This window comes from Hyla sarda, chromosome 4 (assembly GCF_029499605.1).
Source record: "Hyla sarda isolate aHylSar1 chromosome 4, aHylSar1.hap1, whole genome shotgun sequence".
NCBI classification, from domain to species: Eukaryota; Metazoa; Chordata; class Amphibia; order Anura; family Hylidae; genus Hyla; species Hyla sarda.
Genome location: NC_079192.1, coordinates 172,684,009 through 172,707,902, shown reverse-complemented (window position 1 = coordinate 172,707,902; position 23,894 = coordinate 172,684,009). Strand labels below are relative to the sequence as shown.

At 44.1% G+C, this 23,894-nt stretch overlaps 1 protein-coding gene across 3 annotated transcripts in view; it reads left to right on the top strand.

Annotated features, from left to right (window-relative positions):
- CD276 (CD276 molecule) overlaps positions 1 to 23,894 on the top strand; it is a 74,296-nt gene that overhangs the window by 42,482 nt on the left and 7,920 nt on the right. The window contains exons 1-5 of one of the 3 annotated variants that reach the window (XM_056572767.1): positions 12,777 to 12,800; positions 20,034 to 20,092; positions 20,270 to 20,617; positions 20,707 to 21,012; positions 23,268 to 23,408. In XM_056572767.1, coding sequence (XP_056428742.1) covers positions 20,053 to 20,092; positions 20,270 to 20,617; positions 20,707 to 21,012; positions 23,268 to 23,408 — 835 coding nt within the window. In that variant the 5' untranslated portion in view covers positions 12,777 to 12,800; positions 20,034 to 20,052. The other 2 variants (XM_056572765.1, XM_056572766.1) reach the window with 2 other exon arrangements.

Sequence of the window (23,894 nt, the reverse complement as noted above, 5' to 3'; positions counted from 1 at the left end):
GACCTGACCTTGCTCCTGTGCCGCCTGCCTACTGACCTCCTGATACATTCCTGACTATGCACCTTTGCTGCCGGCCCTGACCTTCTGCTATAGGACTCCTCGCTATCAAGCTTGCCTTGGAGGAATGGCAACATTTATTGGAAGGGTCTTCTCATCCGGTCAGCATCTACTCAGACCATAAGGATCTTCTGTACCTTCAGTCTGCTCAGCGATTGAATCCATGCCAGGCAAGACGGTCTTTGTTCTTTTCTAGATTCAATTTCTTCATTCACTTCCGTCCAGCTAGCAAGAACATCAGGGCTGATGCTCTCTCTAGGTCCTCAGACGTCATACGTTTGGACTCCACGCGAAGGCATATTATTCCTCCAGATTGCTTGATTTCTGCCGCTCCTGCCAATATTCAGCAAGTTCCTCCTGGAAAATCTTTTGTGCCCTCCAGATTGAGACGCAAGGTTCTGAAATGGGGTCATCTAGACTACTGGTGGCCACATCTAGAACGTGATGTTTCCCATTTTGTTTGTTCTTGTGAAGTCTGCTGGACTTTTACAGCCTTTACCCATTCCAGAGACACCATGGTCCCACCTCGCTATGGATTTTATCACCGAATGCCACCATCCCGTAATAACTCATTTGGGTCGTGGTTGATCGGTTTTCCAAAATGGCTCATTTCATCCCCCTGCCAGGTCTCCCATCTGCCCCACAACTGGCGAAGCTACATATCTTCTGTCTTCCACAGCATATCGTTTCGGACCGAGTTCAGTTTGTTTAAGTTCTGGAGAGCTCTTTGTACCTGTCTAGACATCAATCTGGACTTCTCCTCAGCCAACCACCCTCAGTCCAATAGTGAAGTGGAGAGGGTTAGTCAAATTCTGGAAACCGATCTTCATCATTTTGTTTCTGCTCGCCAAGACGATTGGGTCGACCTTCTCCCTTGGGCAGAATTCTCCCAATCATAAGAATTCTGAGTCCACGAGGTCTTCTCCCTTTTTTGTTGTTTACGGACTCCATCTACATCCTACTCTTCCACTTTCAGTTTCTTCCAATGTGCCAGCTGTTGATGTTGATGTGTGCCAGCTTGTCTGTGACTTTTCTTAATTTTGGCAACAAACTCGACAGTCTTCATCTCAAGCTTCATCACGCACGAAGGCACAAGCTGATAGGAGTAGAAGACCTCCTCCGTCCTTCTCTCCTGGTGACAAGGTTTGGCTTTCCTCCAAATACATTCGGTTCAGGATCCCCTGCTACAAGCTTGGTCTTCGCATTCTAGGCCCCTTCCAGTTGTTGTAAAAGATTAATCCAGTCTCCTACAAACTCTGTTTACCTGCTACTTTACGTATTCTGAATTCTTTCCATGTTTCCCTCCTCAAGCCTCTAGTCATCAACCGGTTTTCTCGGAAGAATTTTGTCCCCACGCCAGTCTCCAGCTCTTCTGATGTCTACAAGTTTAAAGAGATTCTTACCACTAAGACCGTGAGAGGTAGGTAAACAATTTTTCCTGTTTGACTGGGAAGGTTATGGTCCAGAGGAAAGATCTTGTGAGCGAGAGGAGAATATCCTGGACCGTGACCTTCTGAGGAAATTTCTGCACCACAAAAGGAGGGGGGAGACCAATGAGGGGGGACTTTTACAGTTTGCGCTCCGGCCGCACGCGCTGGCCGTGAGCACACTGCTCCGCTCTCTCCTCCAGCCACATGTAAATCCCAGCCTGTCACTCACCTCAGTCCTCTACTGTCTCCTCCCCTGCCTCTCATCTCCGGTGCGAGTGTCCCCGTTTCCTAGGGTGCGCGTGCTGGAGCTATAAGATTTAAAAGGGCCAGTATGCCCATTATTAAGTCTAAAAACTGTTCCTCACTTATAAATTTCTGCACCTCCCACACATTCCTGACGGATCTTTGTTGCCTTGTGCCATTGAGAAAGCGTTACTGAGTCTTGCCTTACCATATTTCTGACCCCTTGTTCTGTGCCATGACTTTGCTCCAGTGCTGCCTGGCTACTGACCTCCTGCTACATTCCTGACTACCTTCAGTGTTCCTGTCTTCTTACCGTGAGTGTTACAGTGGCCAGCGTAAAGAGTACTTTATTAGCCAGATACAACACATTTTGGGGCCTTGGATCCCCTTCTTCAGGTATAATGGCATCAACTTGATTTTCTGGGAGGGGCCTAATAAATAATTATAGGGGGCAGGGCTCTTACTTCGGGTCAGCACTCACTGCTGATGATCCAGTTTCACATGGGTCAGGTGTTGTAGGTCGAGTTGCAGCAGGTCTGCAGGAACATAAGGGGGAAAAGGCTTCCATTTGGTAAAGTGCCAAAGAAAAAAGAGCCCCTGGTGAAGTATGTATGAAATGGTTAGCAAAGGTAGGTGAAAACTCACTTGCCAGAGGATGTTGCGCTAAGAGCACAACACCTGAGATGACATCAATATAGTAATTGGAGACTGCAGCCTCAGCTCGTCTGGGTATAGCTTCGCTGATGCGGTAAAGGAACAATTAAAATATAAAAAAAATTGAGCTCTCCTGGGTGCTGGTCTCCGGTAAAGCAGTAGGACACATTTCCAGGTCCAAAATGTATTTTATTGCACTAAAAACATGTTTCTGGTCCGAAAAGGACTCTTCCTCAGGTAGGGCCTTCCTCAGGTAAGCACCTTACCTGAGAAAGGGTCCTTTTCGGACCAGAAATATGTTGTTTTTAGTGCAATAAAATACATTTTGGACCTGGAAACGTGTCCTACTGCTTTACTGGAGACCAGCGCCCAGGAGAGCTCAATTTTTTTATATTTTAATTTGGTAAAGTGCGGGAGGCCCACCCAGGTCAAGCACTGTTTTGCCGGGACATAGATATGTTCGGTGTTTAAAATGCTCGACCAGCCTCTATTAGATGTATGGTCTAGTCCCTGCTTGTACTTCATGGGTAGTGTCCTGCATGGTTTCTAGCAGGGTTGGGGACGGGATGGGCAGGCGCCACAAATCACAGGATTCCTAGCCGCAGAGTGCTCTCAGCAAGCTTAGGGGATCAAAGTTTCAGCCATACCTAGACCACAGCTTCTGCCACTCGGTCTGCTGCAGGGAACTTTCTGCTGAGATTATGTGTTATGCTGTGTTAGGCTAAAAGGCTGTGTTTGTTCTACAATGGGGGGGGGGTCACTGTACACATGTATTGTTTTACTGTCTGGTATCAATCCTGGGTCTCATAGTAGTTACACTCCAGAGCTGTACTCCCTATATCTGGCTGGTGCAGTCACTGGTGTGCATATGATACATCAATCACCTTGCACTAATTCTGGGTTATAGTCTGTGTATGTTCCAGAAGCTGTACTTACTATTTTTGCTGGTGGAGCCACTGTGCACATAAAGTACCTATCCTGTACTGACCCTATGTAACATAGTTACATAGTTACTAAGGTCAAAAAAAGACATACGTCCATCAAGTTCAACCAGGAAATTGAAGGGTAGGGGTGTGGTGGGATATTGGGGGAAGGGATGGGATTTTATATTCCTGCATAAGCATTAATGTTATTTTGTTCCAGGAATGTATCTAACCCTGTTTTAAATTTATTAATCGTTCCTGCTGTGAATAGTTCCTGAGGTAGACTGTTTCATAAATTCACAGTTCTAATAATAAATTAATAATTCTAATAAAGTCACTGGGTTCTTACCTTACATTACTTATCCTGTACCAATTCCAAGTTACATCCTGTAGATCTTTTATTTAAAAAATAATAAACATTACAATAATAAACAACAACATAACAGTAATACAAACAATGTACAGTATAAACCTGTACAATAAATACAAAAATTAGTCAATATTAGACCATAAATGCCCATAAAGGTATTTCCTGGCCCAGTCTCATTTTCACAAACACAAACCACTATTATAACAACCCCTACACATGAAAACTAAACACTTAATAATAATAACAAAATGATTATAGTGTTAACCTAAAACTGTGCACAATACAATACCAAAACTAATATACTAATACAACTATACTTACTCACTCAAAATAATTGATTCATGTCCAAACCACACACCACATATTTGAAAAAACACTTTTTTTTGACCCTGAGCAGGTCCCACATTCCATGCCCCAAGTACATGATAACAGACATCCATGAACCAGCCCACGCTTTCTGTATATGTAAAGTCCCACAAAAAAAAAACCTCCCCCTTTTTTTCCACCTCTCAACCTTCCACTAAACAACACAAGGTGCAAAACAAACACTAGGAAACAGTAATAATAACTTAATATATACAAACACTACATTTACATACAAACACAACAAATATCTAAAAAACATAGTACATTTCAGCTATGCAAACAATCCCTAAAGCCCAAATTCAGCCCCTGCAAGACCTATATTTCTACATATTACTAGTACAAAACAAAAAGACTAATGTTTCAGCATCAGCCCACCACCAGGAAAGGAGACAACAGGCTTAGCCACTTAGCCAAAGAATGCACCTTCACCAGGTCACAGAGTATGCTCCTAACCATCTCATCCACTAAGCTAACTAGGAATAAAATTCTCTGGTCCCAGCCTCCAAGGTTTCTGAATGCCCCAAAGGCCCATTCCGAATAGGAGAGGCTGGCCAGCCTAGGTCAACCAATGAAGGCGCCCACCCTGTTGTATACCTCTATATTAAAAGGGACAATAAGGTAGAAAATGATCCATGCTTTAAAGCATGCCTTCACACTCTTCTTGGGGACATCCCTGGTCTTCAGAGCTCCTGCACTTTAGATTGTCCCTCACACGCAGTTTCCAATGGAAGGAGCACCAAGTCAAGTCTCAAAACTTCATGGGGATCCTGAAAGAATTCGGGCAATCCTTGAGCACCAATCACCTCTGGAAATGGGAAGACAGAACCGTCTTGTCAAGGAATTTCCTTGACAGAGTCCTAATCTCCCACATCCCCAGACCCCCACTGGCAAACTGAAAAACTACATGAATATGACTACAAATACAAATTCAATCTAGTATCGCTCAAAATAAGGGCGTATTACTCAAAACCATAAACAACCTACAACACCAAACCCCCTTGAGTATATACACAAATGATGTGCACAAATTCATGAAAAAATAAAAATTTTATTGGTAACAAAATATTAAATATACAGAACAGCCCATTGGTTACCAACCCATAAAAACATATATCACACAAGACAGGTTAAAAACAAGCAGTGGGGGAACACCAGTTACATCTGAGTATGTTATCATAGACACAGTAACACATAGAGAACGTATTGAGTCTTACTGACTTGTTCTAACAGGTAGCTGCGGTCACAGAATATATGTGCAATATTATATGCACCCCGCTTAAGAGGTAGCGCTACATGGATGCATTACAGAGGAGGTAGGTTCCAATCCTGTATTGCTGCACCACAAATATAAGCAATTTAAGCAACTAGTGCCATAATACCAACTACTGAATGTCGTGGTGTATGCTCCGGTGTTCCCCCACCTTACACTCCAACGCGTTTCGCACCGCTTCATCCGGGAGTGATAAGAGGGGGGGGCACACAGATCTATTTATAAATAGCTCCCTGTGTCCCCCCTCCTTATCAATCCCGGACAAAGCGGAGCGAAACGCGTTGGAGTGTAAGGTGGGGGAACACCGGAGCATACACCGCGACATTCAGTGGTTGGTATTTTGGCACTAGTTGCTTAAATTGCTTATATTTGTGGTGCAGCAATACAGATTGGTACCTATCTATTCACTAAAAATCCACAGGGTTGACCATACACAAACCCCCCTCCCCTTGTCTCCTTGTGCAGAAAGTAACCTCCCTCTACACATGGGTCAGTCTATTACCCCAATAACGTTTGGAAGAACACACTGTATACCCGAGTCCAGAGAGCTTCTGACAACATGCATTCACTGCAAAGGGAGCAGGAATGTTTGGGCAAAGACGAACCCATCCACTGATCTACCTTCTGAGTGGAGATCTTAAGCCTGCTGTCCGAGTTTTGCTTGGGGTAATCTCCTTGACCAAATTCAATGCAGAGAACTTTTGCAGATTCCTGGGGCTCTGGAAGGGTGTCTGGGAGATCAAAACCAGGATCTCCCCCTCACAGCCAGAGACTCTCGCACTTATCCTGGTTGATCTTGGACCTGGATGCCTCCGAGTAACAGTCCACCTCTCTCATCACCCATTGCCCTTCCTCTTGTGAGGAGACAAACATGGTGACATTATCGACATATGCTACCACCAGCCATGTCCTTTCTCATCCCTGCCAAGGGTTCACAATCAATCTTATTATGGAATTGATCAATTGCAAACACGTACAACAGTGGGTTCAAAGGACAAACCTGACATACGCCAGACCCAAACTCAAAAGAACTGCTAAGCGGGAAAATAACTGCCCTTGCTTATAAGGTCTTCAGCCAAGAGGTACTCATGTTCACCTGATCAAACACTTTGCCTGATCCAAGGACAGCAAGTACCCCTTTCAGTGGCCCACCCTACTTTGCTCCATATCCTCTCGGACACTGAGCAATGCACTGAATGTACTGCGGCCTATAACAGAGTAATGATAAGGTCCAGAAAGGAGCAGGGGTACAAACTCCACCACCCGATTAAACAGCACTATTGCCTGAATCTTTCTGTCCACATTAAGAAGCGCTATGGAATGCCTATTCTCAATGCAGGATGGGTTATTACCCTTTGACAGAATGATCAGTGTTAACCTCCTCATTGACTGAGTGTCTGAAGAAAGAAAGACACTCGTTAAATACCTCGGTCAAAAGTGAACCGAGGTCTTATAGAACTAAGATGTTAAACCACCTAGACCGGATAACTTCTTGAGGGCAAGCCCATCAATCGCCATCCTGACTTCCTCTTCCCGGATCATCTCTGTCAAAACACCAATAGAGGGGTCTACTGCTGGTTCAGGAATAGTACCCTATCCAGATCCTTCCTTCCTAAGAGGTGCGAGTAAAAGGATCTGATGACCTCCAGGATCCCTGATCTGGACCTTTCCAAGGATCATTAAGTCCTGAGACAACTTTACTATTCACTGACACCTTGCAGTTTCTGTAAGGGTCAGATGAGCAGTACTTTATGTAATCCCTCTCAAAAACCAAAGATGCTTGTCTGTCGTACTGGCACTTCACTCAGGAGATATTATCACAACTAACTCCAGTCAAGACAAAATGTTCAAGTTTCTTCCTGAGGTCCTGGTACAAGTACTACATGTTTAGGCTTCTGAGGCTTGAGAGCTGGTGGAAGAATCTCACAACCACTTCTTCCACTATGATATGACTTACTGCTACAAAGGCTCAGCAATGGTACCTGGCTCTGAAGAAAATCCTTGAAGGACAGTCTTATCTCTGCTTTTTCCAAGAAAGATGAATTGAGTTTCCAATAGCCTCTACCCATCTGGGATTCTCTGTAGCATTCAGAGAAAACAAAAATGAAATGTGATCAGAGAACTCCGCCTCAATAACAGACAACGATGAAGAGACAGCTTCCTCCTATCTATTTTAGACCTACAACTAAGCCTATGGTATGTGAATCCTGGCTTGGGGTGTGCCAGGTGTGAACATTCACCTGGCGAGCCTCACTCTCTTTGCTATTAAAAAGATGCTATCATAGGTCAGCTTGTCTCTGGAACCTTTCCTGTCTTAGGGCCTTATCACAGCATTAGAGTTCCCTCCAAAGACCACCTGCCGACTTCTGTGAGACACTTCTGGTCTCACTTGGACTGTGGACCATAAATGTTAATTAGGCAAAGTTCTTGTCCCTTCATCAGAATTTCTAAAATCAGGCACCGCCCCATTTCTAACTCAAGAACCCATCGGTTTTCTACCGGTGTGATAAAAACGACCACCACCCCATTATATGGCTCGGCCGCAAAAGACCAATAGGAGAGCTAATGCCTCCACTCCCTTCTGACTTTAAATACAGATGACATCTGTTAACTTGGTCTCCTGTAAAAATAAAATGTCAGCATCTACACAGCTGAAAAAATCTAAGGCCGCAAATTGAGCTTAACTTGACTTAGAGGCACTGTCATTATGAAAAACTTTTTATATTTTGTAGTACTACTGATAAGATGACTTTTTAAAATATACATTTATTTTTTTTTAAATGTACATTTTACTAAAAAATCTAAAATGAAAATAGCCATTACTAGGGGTCATCTATCTTTATGCAGACAGACTACTCTGTATTTTGCAGCATACTGGATACTGGCCGTAAAGTGTGTTGGTATCCAGTATAGGAGATCACCATTGCACCACTACAGCTTTCAGCTGTTCCGAAACTACAACTCCCATGATGGGAGTTGTAGTTTTGCAACAGCTGGTGGTACAATCTTTGTAAAACTGTTTTAGAGCTGTGTATTCTCCAGCTGTGTGCCTCCAGCTGTTGCAAAACTACAGACAAAGGATGTGTGGTCATGCTGGGAGTTGTAGTTTTGCAACAGTTAAAGGCAACACTGCTCTAACACAGTGCTTTACAAACACTGCAGCTCCAGCTGTTGCAATGCAAAACTATAACTCCTAGCATGATTGAACAGCCAAAGCTTTCTCTGACTCCTGAATGACAAAGAAGCAGACATTCAGGAGTCTGTGAAAGCTGAAGGACACACGTGGCTAGCATCCAGCTACTAGGAACAGATAGAAAATGTATGCATTAAAACTACTGTGCAGTGATTTGCAGACTGCTCCCAGACTCAGAGCACGAGTCATCACAGTGAGAGAGAGAGATGGACACGCCCCGTTCACAAGGCAAGACTACAAAGCAAGTAGTATGAATGCTATTTGTTAGGGATATATAAAGTCATGGCCGTAAATGTACTTAAGGAACCAGACATACCTGTACGCCCGTGGGAATTTCTGTCCCTGCCGCGTGCCGGGCGGGAACCGGACCGGGGTGACTGCTGATATCAATCAGCAGGCACCCCGCACAAATTATCCCCCCCCCTCCCCCCGTGTCGGCGATCACTGCAAATCGCCGGTGTGAATTCACACCGGCGATTTGCGGCAATTCCGGGTCATACGCGTCTCCGGTGACCCGGAAAATAAGGGGGATTGGGGTTGTCCAAGACACCCACGATCCCCCTGAAGGAATAGGAGTGAGGTGGCAGGGGTGCCACCCCTCCTATCCCTGCTATTGGTAGTCTAGAAGCGACGACCAATAGCAGAACAGTAGGCTGGGCAGAACGGGGAAACCGACGAGGACTGTCACTTACCCATCGGCTGCGGCAGCGGGCGGCGATCGGCCGCAGAAGAGGACGGCAATGCGGCTCCCTGGATCCTACGGAAGCCAGTGAGTTGCCTAGCAACATCTGGAGGGCTACAGTTTGAGACCACTATACAGTGGTCTCTAAACTGTAGCCCTCCAGATGTTACAAAACTACAATTCCCAGCATGCCCAGACAGCTGTTTGCTGTGTGGGCATGCTGGGATTTGCAGTTTTGCAACAGCTGGAGGGCTACAGTTTGGAGATCACTGTGCATTGGTCTCTAAACTATAGCCCTCCAGATGTTGCAAAACTGCAAATCCCAGCATGCCCAAACAGCAAACAGCTGTCTCGGTATGCTGGGAGTTGTAGTTGCGTACCTCCAGCTGTTGCATAACTACATCTCCCAGCATGCCCTTCGGCGATCAGTACATGCTGTGAGTTTTAGTTTTGCAACAGCTGGAGGCACACTGGTTGGAAAATACTCAGTTAGGTAACAGAACCTAACTGAAGGTTTTCCAACCAGTGTGCCTCCAGCTGTTGCAAAAGTACAACTCCCAGCATGCACCTTCTGTCAGTACATGCTGGGAGTTGTAGTTTTGAAAAAGCTGGAGGTTTGCCCCCCCCCCCCCCCCCCCCCCCATGAGAATGTACAGGGTACATTGCTGCAGTGCTAACTCCTAGCGGGAAACTCACTGTAAACCCGCCAGTGCGAATGTACCCTAAAAACACTACACTAACACATAATAAAGGGTAAAACACTACATATACACCCCCTTACACTGTCCCCCCCCCCAATAAAAATGAAAAAGTATTGTACGGCAGTGTTTTCAAAAGGAAGCCTCCAGCTGTTGCAAAACAACAACTCCCAGCATTTCCAGACAGCCACTGACTGTCCAGGCATGCCGGGAGTTTAGCAACAGCTGGAGGCACCCCGTTTGGGAATCACTGGCGTAGAATACCCCTATTTCCACCCCTATGCAATCCCTAACTTAGTCCTCAAATGCGCATGGCGCTCTCTCACTTCGGAACCCTGTCGTATTTCAAGGAAACAGTTTAGGGCCACATATGGGGTATTTCCATACTCGGGAGAAATTGCACTACAAATTTTGGGGGGCTTTTTCTCCTTTTACCCCCTTATGAAAAGGAAAAGTTTGGGTCTACACCAGCCTGTTAGTGTAAAATAATAAAAAAAAATTTACACTAACATGCTGGTGTTACCCCATAATCTTTATTTTCACAAGAGATAAAAGGAAAAAAGAATACCCCCAAAATTTGTAAAGCAATTACTCCTGAGTAAGGAAATACCCCATATGTGGACGTAAACTGCTCTGCGGACGCACAAGGCTCAGGAGTGAGAGCGCTCTATGTACATTTGAGGCCTAAATTGGGGATTTGCACAGGGGTGGCTGATTTTACAGCGGTTCTGACATAAACGCAAAAGAATAAATACCCACGTGTGACCCGATTTTGGAAACTACACCCCTCATGGAACGTAACAAGGGGTATAGAGTAGGGATCGACAGATTATCGGTTTGGCCGATATTATCAGACGATAATCGTGATTTTGGACATTATCGGTATCGGCAATTACCTACCGATAATGCCCCGCCCATCGCCGCCACTGCCCCCCCCATTGCCTCCCCCCATCCCCGGTGTTATAATTACCTGTTCCCGGGGTCCGCGATCCTTCGGGCTCCTGCCCTGTTGCTGGTCACCGTCAGTACGCACAGTGACAGCACAGTACGCCGACGGAGCCAGAAGGATCGCGGACCCCCGGGAACAGGTAATTATAACACCGGGGATGGGGGGAGGCGATGGGGCAACGGCGGTATGTGGGCAGAGGATGGGGCGGCGGTGGTATGTGGGCAGAGGTTGGGGGGGAGGCGATGGGGCAGCGGCATGTGGGCAGAGGATGGGGGGGGGGGGGAGGCGATGGGGCAACTGTGGTGGTTAGACTCAGGACAGGCAGGGGGAGAGAAGCGGGCGGCGGTGGCATCCTCTGGCACCGCAAAAGCCGCTGTAGTTCATTGATTTAAAGCGCCCGCTTTAAATCATTGAACTGCAAAGGCTTCTGCCCTGCCGGGGGGTTGAAATAGCCGATAACTTAAACCGAAATATCGGTATAAGTTATCGGCTATCGGCCTGAAAGGTGACATATTATCGGTATCGGCCCTAAAAAAACGAGCCTTAACACCCCACAGATGTTTGACGAATTTTCGTTAAAGTTGAATGGGAAAATAAAAAAAAAATCGTTTTAAACTAAAATGCGTGTGTTACCCTAAATTTTTCATTTTCACTAGGGAAAAAAAGCCCCCAAAATTTGTAACCCCATTTCTTCTGAGTAAGAACATATGTGGATGTAAAATGCTCTGCGGGCGAAATACAATGCTCAGAAGAGAAGGAGCACCATTGGGCTTTCAGAGAGAAAATGTATCCGGAACTGAAGGCCACGTGTGTTTACAAAGCCCCCATAGTGCCAGAACAGTGGACACCCCCCCCCCCACATGTGACCCCCATTTTGGAAACTACACCCCTCACGTAATTTAATAAGGAGTGCAGTGAGAATTTACGCTCCACAGGTGTCTGACAGATTTTTGGAACAGTGGTCCGTGAAAATTAAAAATTTAATTTTTCATTTGCACAGCCCACTGTTCCAAAGATTTGTCAAACGCCTAGGGTGTAAATGCTCACTGCACCACTTATTAAATTCCCACTCCCCTGCTTAATAACTTCGGATCGCATCGGGTCCTTTTTTAAAGCTTTTCTAATGGACGTTTATAACGGATCTTTTAACGGATGAATGTGAAAGCAGCCTGACATGCCCCCCCCAAAAACCATTTCAGCAAAATTTGTTTTCCAAAAGCCAAATGTGACTCCTTCTCTTCTGAGCATTGTAGTTCGTCCGCAGTGCACTTGACGTCCACACATGGGGTATTTACATACTCAGAAGAGATGGGGGTTACAAATTTTGGGGGGCATTTTCTCCTATTACCCCCTTGTAAAAATGTAAATTTCGGGAACAACAAGCATTTTAGTAAAAATAAAAATTCATTTACACATCCAACTTTAGTAAATCTGGACCATTGTGGATTGATGTGAAAAGTTATCTAAAGTCAAGCCATATGTATTGATGCCTTATGCACCATAAAACGGCGCATGCAATACAGGAGAACTTGGCTTGCGTATAGAGTGCCGTATGGAGACGGATTATTACAGCTTCTGGGACACGTACCAACTCTTTTCTCTTAGTGACATATTTACAAAGTACAGACTCCATGAAAATGGCGCACACAAATGCCAAGGCTAAGTCAGTGGGAGTCGTGAGAGAAAATATGGCAGTGTGCGTAATATTGTCGCGTACAGACTAGTGCTGATGTCTCCTACTGTTGCAAAACTACAACTCCCAGCATGCCCGGACAGCCAGCGGCTGTCCGGGCATGCTGGGAGTTGTAGTTTGCAACTTAGTACCAGCAACAATATTGGTACCTCAGCCCAATACACATGCCATTACCCCATAAACCAGGATGTAAACAGCCTTTACTGTGTGAATGTCTCCTACATATGAGTACTGCCAGTACAATGACTGACAGTCTGAGGGCAAGGCACCCGGTAAGCGCGTCAAGGTCCTGAATTTACCCGGCTGGCACTATGCCCGGCAATGGCTATAGCCGCCGCTTCCAGTCCTGAGGAGGGCGGATAGGAGTGACAGGAAACGTGCGTCTATCCCTCAGCCCTCCATGCTCGACCAAGAGGGTTTTGTCTGAAAGCTCCAACCAATTGCGTCGCTTATCTGTCTCCTATCCTCCTACACTACATGATCTCACCACGGAATGGGAAGGGGAAGCGCATTAAACATGGACCCGCAAAGTGGGCGACTGTGAGCGACGGCTTCCTGTGAGCAGTACCGTCAGCGCCCACAGAGAGAAGAGTGTCAGGTAGGTGCTTTGTGTGAGGGCGCCCATCATGGCATGTCACCGTGTGTGTGGTGGTCTCCAGAGGGTGCGGTACTGCACTGGATGGGTGGACTTCATAACTGAGGCTTCTCTTCTCACACATGCATTCTGATGCGGTTTCTGAACCTGCTGGCTCTTCTAGGAGAAACCGCCTTAATATAGTCTAGTATATCCCCCTCCCCCACTTCCAAAAATAAAAACCTTGTGCAGATAAAGAAATGTACTGCCATGCTTGCCTCCATGTTCTCACATAACAGTGCTTTCCCCTTTGTAATGACACCAGATCAGTGGTCTCCAAACTGTAGACCTCCAGATGTTGCGAAACGACAGGCTGTCCGGGCATGCTGGGAGTTGTTGTTTTACAACATGTGAAGGTCCACAATTTGGAGACCACAGTGCTCGATTCTTCCCTACATACAGTGTCAGCAAAAGACCTAATTGCAATATTAACCCCTTAAGGACTCAGCCCATTTTGGCCTTAAGGACTCAAACAATTTAATGTTTTCGTTTTTTCCTCCTCGCCTTCTAAAAATCATAACTCTTTTATATTTTCATCGCCAGACTAGTATGAGGGCTTGTTTTTTGCGTGACCAGTTGTCCTTTCTAATGACATCACTCATTATATCATAAAATGTATGGCGCAACCAAAAAAATACTATTTTTGTGGGGAAATGAAAAAGAAAAACGCAATTTTGCTAATTTTGGAAGGTTTCGTTTTCACGCCGTACAATTTATGGTAAAAATGACGTGTTCTTTATTCTGAGGGTCAATACGATTAAAGTGATACCCATTATTACATACTTTTCTATTATTGTTGGGCTTAAAAAAAATCACAAACTTTTTAACCAAATTAGTACGTTTATAATCCCTTTAATTTGATGACCTATAACTTTTTTATTTTTCCGTATAAGCAGCGGTATGGGGGCTCATTTTTTGCGCCATGATCTGTACTTTTTTTTTTATACCACATTTGCATATAAAAAACTTTTAATACATTTTTTATAATTTTTTTTAAAATAAAATGTATTAAAAAAGTAGCAATTTTGGACTTATTTTTCTTACGTTCACGCCGTTCACCGTACGGGATCATTAACATTTTATTTTAATAGTTCGGACATTTAGGCGCGCGGCGATACCAAATATGTCTATTAAATTTCTTTTTTTACGCTTTTTGGGGATAAAATAGGAAAAAACTGACGTTTTACTATTTTATTGGGGGAGGGGATTTTTCCCTTTTTTTTTACTTTTAATATTAAATTTTTTTAAATTTTTTTTTTTACACTTGAATAGTCCCCATAGGGGACTATTCATAGCAATACCATGATTGCTAATACTGATCTGTTCTATGTATAGGACATAGAACAGATCAGTGTTATCGGTCATCTCCTGCTCTGGTCTGCTCGATCTCAGACCGGAGCAGAAGACGCCGGGAGCCGGACAGAGGTAGGTGAGGGGACCTCCATGCGGCGTTCTGAATGAGCAGCGCTGCGGGCGATTAGATCATTCATTGAAATCGCGTACTGCCGCAGATGCCGGGATCTGTATTGATCTGAGGGGTTAATGGCGGACGCCCGCAAGATCACGGGCGTCGGCCATTGCCGGCTGGTCCCTGGCTGCGATCAGCAGCCGGGATCAGCCGCGTATGACACGGGCATCGCTCCGATGCCCGCGGTTATGTACAGAACGTAAATGTACGTCCTGGTGCGTTAAGTACCACTGCACCAGGACGTACATTTACGCCCTGCGTCCTTAAGGGGTTAAAGGGGTATTCCAGGCCAAAACTTTTTTTTATGTATCAACTGGCTCCGGAAAGTTAAAGGACATGTCCGGTGCTCACTTTTCTTATTGTATCCGTTCCGGGTTGAAAAATAAAAGAAAACAAATTTTCTCTTACCTGCCTAGGCTCCCCCGTTGCTCCGGTACAGGTGTTCGGTCCCTGGGCTGTATATCGCTGCGCGGCCGGTGATAGGTTGAAGCTCCGTGTGACGTGCCGGGCTAACAGGAAGTAAGAAGAATACAGCCCGGGGGACCGAACACCTGTACTGAAAGCACCGGGGGGAGCCTAGGCAGGTAAGAGAAAATTTGTTTTCTTTTATTTTTCAGCCCGGAACAGATAAAATAAGAAAAGTGAGCACCGGGACATCTCCCTTTAAACAGATTTGTAAATTACTTCTATAAAAAAAAATCTTAATCCTTCCAATAGTTATTAGCTTCTGAAGTTGACTTGTTGTTTTCTGTCTAACTGCTCTCTGATGACTCACGTCCCAGGAGCTGTGCAGTTTCCTATGGGGGATATTCTCCCATCATGCACAGCTCCTGGGACGTGACATCATCATTGAGCAGTTAGACAAAACTTCAGAAGCTAATAACTATTGGAAGATTAAGATTTTTTAATAGAAGTAATTTACAAATCTGTTTAACTTTCCGGAGCCAGTTGATATATATAAAAAAAAAAGGTTTTGCCTTGAATATCCCCTTTTAAGCGTTTTTGCATTTTCATTTTTTTTCCTCGTCGCCTTCAAAAAAATCGGAACGTTTTAAATTTTTGCACATCAAATTCCATATGATGGCTTATTTTTTGCGCCACCAAGTCTACTTTGCAGTGACATTAGTCATTTTACCAAAAAAATCCATGGCGAAAAATTCTCATCTTCTGACCCCTATAACTTTTTTTTTTTTCCGCGTACGGGCCGGTATGAGGACCATTTTTTTTGCGCCGTGTTCTGAAGTTTTTATTGGTACCTTTTTTTGTATTGATCGGACTTTTTTTGAATCGCTTTTTCTTCATTTTTTTTTTCTTGATATAAAAAGTTACTTAAAATACGCTATTCTGGACTTTGGAATTTTTTTTGCGTGTACGCCATTGACTGTGCGGTTTAATTAACGATATATTTTTTATAATTCGGGACATTTTCTGCACTTTGGCGATACCACATGTTTATTTTTTATTTACACAGTTTTTTTTTTTATGGGAAAAGGGGGGTGATTCAAACTTTTTGTTAGGGAAGGGGTTAAATGACCTTTATTAACTTTTTTTTTCCCCACTTTTTTTTTTGCTGTGTTATAGCTCCCATAGCTTTTGCAGGGATCAGCGTAATAGGGGTTGATTGCTCAAGCCTGTAGGTCAGGCTTGGAGCAATCAAATGCCGATTGGACGCGACGGAGCAAGGTAAGGGGGGCCTCCGCTCGCATCCTAGCTGATCGGGACATCACAATTTTATCGCGATAGTCCCCGATCAGCCCGACTGAGCTGCCGGGAAACTTTTATTTTCCTTTTAGACGCGGCGATCAGCTTTGATCGCCACTTCTGAAGGGTTAATAGCGCACGGCACAACGATCTGTGCCGCACGCTATTAGCCCAGGGGTCCCGTCCATCATAAGCTGCCGGGACCGGGGCACAGGGCGTACAGGTACGCCCTGCATCCTTAAGAGGTTAAATGGACACTGCCACTAGTAGAAACATGTATGAATAGAGATAGCTGTGAAAAGACCACGCTGAGACAAACTTAGGCCCCCTTTCACACTATAAAGTTGTTCCGTTATAAAACATCCTTTAGAAAAGCCTTAATAACGGATGTTAAACGTCCGTTACAAAATCCCATTCAAGTCTATGGGATTTTTTGATTATTCGTTATGACCCGTTATAGCCCGTCATGAATAACGGTTGTTAGTTGTGACGGGAGAAGTAACGGGACATGCACACATTTTTTCTTCCATCACAAGAAAACGAATAAACTACCGGCCCGTTATTTTTAATATTGAAGTCTATAGCAAACGGATGAGCCTTTATGTGATCCGTTTTGCACCTGGTTTTATAAAATCCGTTATTACTTCTGAACATGCTCAGAAGAGGTGACATCAGCAGACTCCTGCAGTGCTGAGGGGACTACTACTACTCCTATCATGGAACAGACTTGTTTCCATGATGGTAGTAGTAATTCCCTGGCTGCAGGAGTCTGCAGACAGCTGGGGAAGCTACATTATTGTTTTTACTACTACCCCCATCATGGAACAGAGGACTGAGGGGATTGAATGCACTGGGTTTCACTTCTTAGGACCCGATGTGCTCCGAAGTTATTAAGCAGGGGAGTGGGCGGCATGGTCCCGCTCCCCTGCGATGTATCGTGTGTTTTAACTTTCATTTTTAAATCCCCCGCGGGGAGCTCTAAATGGCCAGTACTGAGGAGCCATTCAGGGCTCCCAGTGGGGTTTTTTAAAAGGAACATTGTGAGTGGCAGCGAGGGGTCATATATATATTAAAAAGCGCTGTGGGGGGGCAAGATATACAGCGCTGCAGGGGGGGCAAGACATATAGCCTATATATCTAGCCCCCCCCCAGCGCATTAATAAAGATATGACCCCCCCCGCCAGCGCATATATATGCGCTGGCGGGGGTCATATGTATACCTCCCGCCGGGGCATTAATAAAGATATGACCCCCCGCCAGCGCAATAGATATATATACCCCCTGCCGGCGCATTAAAAAAAGGACATGACCCCCCGCCGGCAGCGGCATTTATAATGTGAAACCACCCCCCCCCCCAAGAGCATTTTGTCATAATATGTATATAGATGTTGCTGGGGGGCAGAAATATAGCGTTGTCTGCCCCCCACAGTGCTTCTATACACATATGCCGCCGCAGCGCTATGAATGAAAAGTATTTTCTATCAAACATTATCGGGTCGGCCATCTGCTGGCACTATGCGCTGCTGATAGAAATACTTTTCACATATAGCCCTGCGGTGGCATATTAAGACAAATGCGCTGCGGGGGGGTAGATATATATAAATGCGCTGTGGGGGGTCATGTCTATATTAATGCGCTGCGGGGGTATATGTGTATGTATATATATATATATATATATATATATATAAATAAAAGCGCTGGCGGGGGGTCATATCCTTATCAATGTTCCCCGCGAGGGGGGTGTATATATATATATATATGCGCTGGCGGGGGTCATATCTTGATTAATGTGCTGCGGGGGCATATTATAAATGCGCTGGGGGGCTAGATGTATAGGCTATATGTCTTCCCCCCCCTACTGCGCTATATATCTTGCCCCCCACAGCGCTTTTAATATACATATGGCCCCCGCTGCCACTCACAAAGTTCATTTTAAAAACCCTGGTGGGAGCCCTGAATGGCTCCTCAGTACCGGCCATTCAGGGCTCCCCGCGGGGGATTCAGAAATGAAAGTTAAAACACACGATACATCGCAGGGTTGAGAACCATACCGCCCGCTCCCCTGCTCAATAACTTTTGATCGCATCGGGTCTCAGAAGTGAGACCCAGTGCGATCGATCCCTCAGCCCCGGGTACTACAACCCCCATCATGGAACAGTACAAACACTAATGTAGCCTCCCCATCTGTCTGCAGACTCCCGCAGCCAGGGAATTACTACTCCCATCATGGAAACAAGTCTGTTCCATGATGGGAGTATTAGTAGTCCCGGGTGTGGGAGTCTGTAGGCAGAGGTGTTACGGCCATACATGTGGGATATTATAACAGCTCTTAACGGATGAATTCAGCCATTAGCACCCGTTATTTCATCCGTTTTTACACAGAAAATGGACGTTTAATAACGGATGAATGCTCAGTGTGAAAGGAGCCTTAAATGCAAGTCTATGAGATTGTCTACTCGCTCATTTTCTACTGTACATTGGACGGAGTCTGAACACTGAGACCGACCCTGATCGATTAAAACTTTTGTCATGTCTCTAGAACATGTCCAAAGTTTTTTTTATGGTCTATTCATACGTACAGTATTCTAAGCAGATTTGATGCGCAGGATTTTCTGCTGCAGATTCCAATGTAAACTAAATGACTGGACACCGATACACTGACCACAGTGTGACATTCAGAGGAGAAGCAGGAAGCCGAGCAATGCCGGCGAAACAAGATGCCATTACTGGCGCAACAGGGGAACTTAGGAAGGTTAGTTAAAGTTAGTTTTTTTGTTTTTGCAGCCCCAGCACAGGGAAAGCTAAAAGTTTTGCACCGCATTTTTCCTTTAAAATGGACATACCCGTAAGCCCTGGCTGCTGGTACTTGGCTCATCAGGACGTATGTCATGAAAAGCATACAGACGTTGAAGGCAGAACTGAGAAAAAGATTCTGGAAGAGTGGCGGAGGCAGGTGGTGGGACCTCCGTCCGCCATTTTGGCTGATCTGATCCCCGCGACCATGCCGCAAGTGATCAGATCAGCCATTAGAAGTGCCGCACTGCCGCAGATATTGTGATCTTTATTGATCACGGCATCTAAGGGGTTAATGGCATACATCAGCGCGATCGCTTATATCTGCCATTACTAGTGGGTCCCTGGCTGCTGATAGCAGCTGGGACCTGGTGTGCATGAAGCAAGCGCAGCTCCTGGGCTCTCGTCATGTCCAGGACTTAAATGTACGTCCTTGTGTTCTAAGTCCTAGCGCATCAGGATGTACATTTGGGAGGACCCAGCCTAGTATCTAATGTGTATGACCAGCTTTACTCTTAAAGAACAAACTGGACAGCTAGTCAGCCACATGGCACTAGAGTCTGTTGCAGTTTGTGTCTAATATTGAAAGTGTAGGACAGTGATTTACAAGCACAGTCCACAAAACCCCCAACAGGTCACGATTTCAGGATATTCCATAGAGAGAACATTAGTGGTGATGCTTGATGCACTGACCATAATGATATCACCCGTGAAACACTAAGGAAATCCTGAATACATGACCTGTTGTGGACCTCACTTGGGAAACACTGGGGTAGGGTATGTTACATGTTAACACTTCTGTCTGGGATTGTCAGTCTGGATGTTACATCCAACTCTCTTTGTGTCTGCAACTTCCTGATTTGTCATCACTTTAAAGTGTCACTAATTTCCAATGTTTTTTTTTCTTAGTTCCTAGTGACCCTAAGACATGGACGTCCTTTGTTTGCTTTTGCTTCTTCCTTTTTGCAGTAAGTTTTTTAAGATTCTAATATATATCAGAAGAGAAGGGAGAAAGTTTGTTCTTTCAGTCACTTTAATTGGGGGGGGGGGGGCTGTTTTGAGGGCACTAAGTATATCTGTCAATATTACGGGGGCACTGATTTCAGCTGAAAATGTTTATCTATGCCATTTCTTTTGTTTTAAAGGATCAATTGAAGTCATTGTTCCCGATGTCCCCATCACTGGGATGCTGGACGAAGATGTCATACTTCCTTGCAGCTTTTCTCCACCAGATGGATTTTCTTTGCACGACCTCAGTTTGTTTTGGGAGATCACAAAACTCCAACAAGTTCATGCCTTCACCCAAGGACAAGAACAACTAGAAAAACAAGACCCCAAATTTATTAACCGGACACAACTTTTTTTGGGGCAGCTACTGCAGGGTAACATGTCGCTTTTACTGCGCAATGTTAGCTTATCTGATGAAGGTACCTACACATGTTTTGTTAATGTTGGGAACTCCAGTTCAGCTGCTGTAAGTCTCCAGGTGGCAGGTAAGAATACATTATATGTAGTTCAAAATATTCTTAGTGACATTCTTATGGTGATGTTTAAATAAGCCATATATTTTACTTCACTACAGCCTTCTACACTAAGCCTACTTTACACCTGGAGCCTAGTCAATCTATTGAAGGCCTTAAACCTGGTGACCAGGTAACAGTTACCTGCCATACCTACAGGGGATACCCTCAAGCTGAAATACTGTGGCAAGATGGAAGTGGAAAAAACCTTACAGAAAATGTCACAACGTCACAAGTAGCCAATGAAGAAGGCTTGTTCCATGTGCAAAGCTCTATCCGTGTAACCCTGGAGACCAATGATACTTACACTTGCCTTGTATATAATCCTCTACTGCAGGCGATGACACATGCATCTCTTAGTGTCACAGGTCAGTGTTGGTAGGAGAAAAGATTGGTGTTAAAGGGCTACTCCACTGCTCAGCGTTTGGAACAAACTGTTCCGAACGCTGGAGCCGGCAACGGGAGCTTGTGATGTCATTGCCCCGCCCCCTCATGATGTCACGCCCCACCCCCTCAATGCAAGTCTATGGGAGGGGGCCTGACAGCTGTCACGCCCCCTCCCATTGACTTGCATTGAAAGGGTGGGGTGTGAAGTCATGAGGGGGCGGGGCTATGACGTCACGAGCTCCCGGCACCAGCGTTCGGAACAGTTCCAAATGCTGAGCAGCGGAGTACCCCTTTATGGTTCTGTTACCATTTGTTTTGTGATAACAAAATGTGATTAAAGTGATCAGACAGAAAGGAAATTCAAAAAGAAAAGAACTTCCTCTGGAACATACAGCAGATGATAAGTACTGGAAGGGTTAGGATTTTTAAATAGAAATAATTTACAAGTCTGTTTAACTTTCTGGCACCAGATGATTTAAAAAAAAATAAAAAATAAAAGTTTTCTAGGGGAATAGCCCTTTAACCCCTTAAGGAATTTTATTTTTACGTTCTAAAAATCTTATTTTTACGCCTTCTCAAAATCATAACTCTCTTATATTTTCATCCACAGACTAGTATGAGGGCTTGTTTTTTGCGCGACCAGATGTCCTTTGTAATGACATCACTCATTTTACCATAAAATGTATGGCGCAACCAAAAAATCTACTATTTGTGTGGGGATAAGATATGGATAAGAAAACTGCAATTTTGCAAATTTTGGAAGGTTTCGTTTTCATGCTGTACACTTTACGGTAAAATAGACCTGTTTTATTCTGCTTAATTCTGTGGGTCAATACGATTAAAATGATACACATACTTTTCTATTATTATACAGCTTAAAAAAAATTGCAAACTTTTTAACCAAATGAGTGCGTTTAAAATCACTCTATTTTCCTGACCTATAACTTTTTTATTTTTCTGTATAAGCGGCGGTAAGAGGGCTAATTTTTTGCGCCGTGATCTTTACTTTTTTTTTATACCACATTTGCATATATGAAACTTTTAATACATTTTTTAATTAATTTTTATTTGGAATAAAATGTTATAAAAAAAAAAAAAAAAAGCAGTAATTTTGGACTTTTTTTTTTTAACGTTCACGACGTTCACCGTTCAGGATAATTAACCTTTTATTTTAATATTTCGGATATTTATGCACGCGGCGATAGCAAATATGTTTATTAAAAAAAATTTACACTTTTTGGGGGTAAAATTGGGAAAAACTGACAATTTACATTTTTATTGGGGATGGGGATTTTTCAAATTTTTTAGCTTTTATTTTTTACTTTTTTTAACTTTTATTTTTACCCTTTAATAGTCTCCATAGGGGACTATTTATAGCAATCATTTGATTGCTAATACTGTTCAGTGCTATGCATAGGGCATAGCACTGATCAGTGTTATCAGTCATCTTCTGCTCTGGTCTGCTCGATCTCAGACCAGAGCAGTAGACCCGTGGAAGGCAGCGGAGGCAGGTGAGGGGACCTCTGTCTGCTGTTCTAGATGATCGGATCTCCGCGGCAGCGCTGCAGGCGATCCAATCATCCATTTTAGTGTCTGCAGATGCCGTGATTTGTATTGATCACGGCATCTGAGGGGTTAATGGCGGACATCCGGGCGATCGCGGATGCCGGCCATTACCGGTGGGTACCTGGCTGCTATCAGCAGCTGAGACCTGCCGCGCATGACCCGAGCATCGCTCCGATGCTTGCAGTTTATAGGATAGGATGTAAATGTACGTCCTGGTGCGTTAAGTACCACCGCACCAGGACGTACATTTACATCCTGCGTCGTTAAAGGGAACACTTCAGAAGTTTCATGCTACTCCACACCTGCCAGTCTTCCTTTTAATTTATATGTAAAGAGTGAAGTACTGCTTCGCCGACATAAAGCCTTGTTCTCACACAGTATGAAAACTATGATCTTTCTAAAATACTTCTGTATTTCAGAGTAAATCATAGTTCAAAGTATCAAGGGAGCCTGACATTGTGTCATGGTGCCTGTGGTTCTGGCAGCATGAAAATTCTGAAAGGTTCCCTTTAAAAGGCTATGTATAAATCACTAAATGAATAACCATGCAGATAAAAGATTACTAAATTTAACTGTTCCAGTCCTGACATTATATAGATGTTTAAAATTGATTGAGGGTACATTGCATTGTTGTTTAACATTATTTAACTTATCCTCTTCTCTTGTAAAGGTCAACATCTCTCCTTCCCATTGGTGGCTGTGTGGGTGACGATTGTGCTGTGTGCTTGTCTTCTTGGTCTTTTAGTTGCCCTGGCATGTGTGTGCCGAAAACAACTCAAACAGACCTGTGAGGAGGAGCAGGAAGAAGCAGGTAACTGTAAAAAAAAGTTAAGGACTTGGCCACAGTAAAGATTTGCTTGGAGGAAAAATTCTGACCTGTATGTCAGCATGAGGCTAGAATTCCACCATGAGGTTTTGTCCTTGTATTTTGTTAGGCTAAGAAATGGCAGAAAAAAACGCATGAAAAACTGCCACTGATTTTGCCTTTGTTTTGGCGTTTTTACCTCTCTGTGGAAATTGCATTTTGGCAGTTTCCCTGTGGGCATTTTTTACCAATTTTGTTGGGTACCACAAAAAAAAAAAAAAAAAAAAATTAAATGATGCAGTAGGGATGGAAAAAGTTGTATTGAACGTAATATATATTTTTTAGAACAAAATTTTTAATAATTTTCAATCTGGGACCAATTTATGTGAGTGGACAGGGACATTAAAATATAGCCGCAATATTAAAAGCTGATAAAGGAGCCAAGTAATTGTAAAACTAATATATTTTTACAATTAATTTAATAAAACTTTT